General features: G+C 47.6%; 1 protein-coding gene across 1 annotated transcript; it reads right to left on the minus strand.

Annotated features, from left to right (window-relative positions):
* Positions 1-2,069: 2,069 nt before the first annotated feature.
* On the minus strand, positions 2,070-3,059 carry LOC146181172 (uncharacterized). The gene has a single exon (XM_084577862.1). It carries the CDS (start codon positions 3,042-3,044, stop codon positions 2,187-2,189), a length of 858 nt encoding a protein of 285 aa, XP_084433988.1. The 5' UTR covers positions 3,045-3,059; the 3' UTR covers positions 2,070-2,186.
* Between the last annotated feature and the right edge of the window lie 1,811 nt (positions 3,060-4,870).

The following is a 4,870-nucleotide window of genomic DNA, read 5'->3' on the forward strand; positions in this document are numbered from 1 at the left end:
TACTAGGATTGAGGGACATTAGCCAGTTATTACACCAATTTGGTACCTTGTTAAGCTCTGTCTGAAGAGTGTATTGATCGTGACAGTTATTAATGGTGCGGTAAATAACACAATCATCTGCGAAAATTCGAATACTACAGGAAACATGCAGGGGCAAGTCGTTAATATATATTAAGAATAGGAGGGGACCGAGGACAGAACCTTGTGGGACGCCTGAAGTAACCGGGAGAGATGTAGACAGATGGCCGTTAAGATAGACTGACTGAGAACGGTTAGTTAGGAATTCTTCAATCCATTTGAGAATATTAGGGGGTAGGTTCAGCTTTGAGAGTTTTAGTAATAGCCGGCGGTGGGGAACCTTATCAAAAGCTTTGGCGAAATCAAGAAAGATGGTGTCGGTCTGCATATTACGGTCTAGATTAGTGTGCAAGTCGTGAAGGAAAAGCGCTAGTTGGTTTCGCAAGAGAGGCCCTTACGAAACCCGTGTTGTTAAGGGTGAAAAAAATGGTTTCTGTCCAAGAAGTTTACGATTTGTGAGTAGATGACATGTTCCATGATTTTACAAGGCACACTAGTCAATGAAATGGGGCGGTAATTCAAGAGCGAGTCTCTGTTACCTGATTTGTAGACTGGAACGACCTTCCCCGTTTTCCAATCAAGAGGCAAAATTCCAGAGGAGAGTGACTGTGAGAAAATGAGACATAAATATGATGCACAAATTGATTCCACATTTTTCAATAGTTTTGAATTAATCAGGTCCATACCAGCTGATGATGAAAGTTTCATTTTATGAATTATGGATGAAATGTCTTCTTCAACGAACGTGACTGCCGGCATGGGGGTTTCTAAGTTAAAGGGTGGTAATTGGGAAGGTGCGTCGAGTTCGGTAGTGAACACAGATGTGAATGCATGGTTAAATATTTCTGCGCAATCATGGTCAGTCACCGCTTCATGTGAATCATTCGTCAGTTTAATATCGGGAGGATGTGTTGGGTTTAAAACTTGCCAGAATTACTTGGGGTTTCTTATAAGTAAGTTTGGTAAGTCATTGTGATAAAATGAATACTTGGCGTTACGAACAGAAAGTAGGTATGATTTTTCGGCCTCGAAGTATTTTTCCCATGCGGCAGGCGTGTCGTTTCGTTTGGCGGTACGAAACAATCGTTTCTTTTTGTTTTCGAGTCGTTTTAAATGCTGGGTAAACCATGGTTTATTGCGATTAGTATGAAAGGTAATCCTTGGTACGAATATATTAGTGAGATGATTTAATTTGTTCTTGAATATCAGCCAGTTTTCATGAATTGAGCGAGTGTGAAATGCGGATACGTATTCAGGAAAAAAGGTGTTAAGTTCTTCAGTTATTGCATTATAGTTACCCTTATCGTAGAGTTGTATCGTTTTATCGGATGTCTGTTTTTGAGTCGAGGTAAATGAGAATAAAGCAAGCATGACTTTGTGATCGCTGATTTCAGGAAGGTAACTGATGGATGATACATTCTCGGGACTGCTTGTTAGTATGAGGTCGAGCGTGTTTGCTGATTCTCGTGAGACACGGGTTGGTTGGGAAATTAATTGAGTGAGGTTAAAATTTAAACAGACATCGATGAAGTTCTTCGCCTCTGCATGACACGTTATTGTGGAACTAGCTATGTTCTGCCAATCAATATCCGGGTAGTTATAATCACCAAAAAGAAGAATACGGGCATTTGGATATGTGAAAACAAGTTTATGAAGGATGTTGTTCAGATGACGTGGGAAGTCTGGATTAGCCTGGGGGGGGGGGGGGGGGGGGGGGGGGGGCTGTAGCAAACGCCAAGCAGAACTGTTACGGGGGGAGCGCGACAGATGAGCCATATGGCTTCAGTGTCGGATGCGACGTCAACAACAGAGCATGATATGCCTCGATGAATGGCAACGAGAACACCACCCCCCCGTTTGCCTTTTCTATCGTTTCGATACACTTCGTAGTTGGGTAAATTGGCCAAAATTTCCGCTTCCGTTACGTCACTATTTAGCCAAGTTTCCGTTAGTATTAGTATGTTGCTCCCGCATGACGACATGATGTTTGATATGAGTTCGCGCTTTGGAAGAAGACTACGGATGTTAGTGAATATTGTCGAAAACGAGAGAACATTGTGCGGTGGAGCGGGTCGACGATTTGTTAAAGTTTTGTGACGGGGCATTTGCTATGCTATTTCCTTAACGGCTTGGGATGATGCGTCAAATACGTAGCGTTTTGAGCCGATGTGCAGGGTTTTGAAGCGCAAGGAGTACTTGTTAGAATTGGCTTTGGCAAACGCTAGCAACTGTTTACGCGCGTGTCGAACGGTGCGGGAGAAGTCCTCTTCGATACTGTAGTTTGTGTCTTTCAATTTACGGCCATTTGATAACAGTGCGTCTTTGGTTTTATGAGATAGGAATTTTACGATTACGGGACGAATTCGGTCGGCTGAATGATTTCCGAGGCGATGCGCTCTTTCAATGTCGTTAGGTTCCAAGGTTATATCAAGATTATTGCGGCAAACATCAATGACTAGTTTTTCTGACTCAGCCCACGTTTCAGCGCTAGTAGGATCAGGGATGCCATAGAAAATAAGGTTATTCCGACGTGATTGGTTTTCCGCGTCATCCAGGCGTGTTTCTAGTTCTTTAATCTTTTTAGCTTGGTCGAATGTGGTTGACTGCATTATTTCAATATCGTTTGTGAGGTGAAGAAGTGTTTGGTAATGCGTTTCGAGATCGGCCATTCGTTTGTATAGGCTTGCTATGGTTTGATCTGTTGTGTTCAGCTGTGTTTTGAGGCCCTGTATTTCCGTAATCAACAGGGTCTGTCCCGCGTTTAGCTTCTGTAGTTCAGCGAGTACAGCAGCGTTGCCCTCAGGACCAGGGTTAGTCTCAACGTCACCTGATAGCATGAGCAAGGAATGAATTACGTGAGCACACTCAACGGCAATGGCGACACAGCAGTGGGGGCTCGGAAACTGCACCAAGATATAATTACTGGATTTTTTAGCGAAGAGGGCATACGGTGTACTGACCTGCATCGCAAAGGTAAGCGGATTAGGTGGCTGCGCTGTGGTGCAGTCACCGAGCCCAAGAAGCGGTGTCAGCGGGTGAAGCTCTTTTATACATGTTGGCATTGTTGCTGATGTCTATGTGGCCATCCATGGTACTGTGATTGCCGGTGTGTGCAGCTCCTCTGGCGGCATATCCAGTAGGGACGAGCACTCGCCGGGCGGTGGATGGCAGGAGCCAGGGTCATCTCCAGTGTACGGCAGTGCGCACACTGATGACGCCCCCGTAGACAGGCCTGCCAGGGACGGCAGCAGCAGGCTGGAAAATGCGAGGACGGTCGTCTGCATCGCAAAGGTAAGCGGATTAGGTGGCTGCGCTGTGGTGCAGTCACCGAGCCCACCTTCCGGCTTCGCTCGATCTACCATCCGGCTACTGGCAGGTACCAATGGTTGCGAAAGATCGCCCTAAAACCGCATTTGTCGCCCCCGATGGCCTCTTTGAATTTACCGTCATGCCTTTCGGTCTCTGTATTGCCCCTGCTACATTCGAGTGTATAATGGATACGATACTGCGTGGTCTGAGGTAGAAGACGTGCTGCTGTTACCTTGACGACATCGTAGTGCTCTCGCATAAATTTGCGACCCACCCTCTCTCGCCTGAAGCAGGTCTTGACATGTATTGCGAACGTCGGCCTGCAGCCACACTTGAAGAAGTGTCGTTTCGCTGCTCGTGAGCTGACCATTTTAGGCCACGTTGTGTCCAAGGAGGGTATATGTCCTGATCTCGCCAAACTTCGTGCTGTGGCCGAGTTTCCGGAGCCTACTACTATCAAGCAATTAAGAAGGTTTTGGGCCTGTGCTAATACTTTCGGCGTTTTATACGGAACTTTGCTTCCATTATCACCCCGCTGACTCAGCTCCTCGGTAATACCTCAGATATTTCGATGTGGAAACCAGCATGCGACGACGCCTACAACACATTGCGCCGCTTCGTCACAGCCCCACCTATCCTGCGCGATTTTGACCCTGAGGCGCCCACCGAAGTCCATGCAGGCGCATGCCAGCCGTACTCTCACAAAAACCGAAGCGAACTACTCTGTAAAAGGAGTGCTTGGCCATCGTGTGGGCCCTCACAAAGTTTCGCCCTTACTTTTACGGCCGTTCGTTTTATGTAGTCACGGACCATCATGCCCTCTGCTGGCTTTCATCGCTCAAGGCCCCTTCTGGCCGCTTGGCACGGTGAGCTCTTCGGCATTTTATACGGAACTTTGCTTCCATTGTCGCCCTGCTGATTAAGCTCCTCGGCAATGCCTCAGATATTTCGATGTGGTCACCAGCATGCGACGACGCCTACAACACATTGCGCCGCCTCCTCATAGCCTCGCCTATCCTGCGCCATTTTGACCCTGAGGCGCCCACCCAAGTGCATGCAGACGCCAGTGGCGTCGGCATCGGAGCTGTGCTTGCTTAGCGCCCCTCCGGCTTTGGTGAATACATAGTTGCGTATGCCAGTCATACTATCACAAAAGCCGAAGCGAACTACTTTGTAACGAAAAAGGAGTGCTTGCCCATCTTGTGGGCTCTCACAAAGTTTCGCCCTTACCTTTACGGCCGTTCGTTTGATGTAGTCACGGACGATCATGCCCTCTGCTGGCTTTCATCGCTCAAGGACCCTTCCGGGCGCTTGGCACGACGGGCTCTTCGTATACAAGAATAAACATCCGTGTTATTTACCGATCTGGTCGCAAGCATACATACGCCGACGCTTTGTCTCACTCATCACTGCCAGCCGACCTTGCCAGCCTCTGTCTTGGACTCTGCGGTATCTTCGCTCGACATCAGTGACATGCCTGCTG

Source organism: Amblyomma maculatum, chromosome 8 (genome assembly GCF_055883805.1).
Source record: "Amblyomma maculatum isolate TAMU_Amacu chromosome 8, ASM5588380v1, whole genome shotgun sequence".
Taxonomy (NCBI): domain Eukaryota; kingdom Metazoa; phylum Arthropoda; class Arachnida; order Ixodida; family Ixodidae; genus Amblyomma; species Amblyomma maculatum.

Bases quoted from the DNA above. Each gene is read 5' to 3' on its own strand.
- LOC146181172 (XM_084577862.1), bottom strand. From the start codon at position 3,044: ATGCAGGTCAGTACACCGTATGCCCTCTTCGCTAAAAAATCCAGTAAT.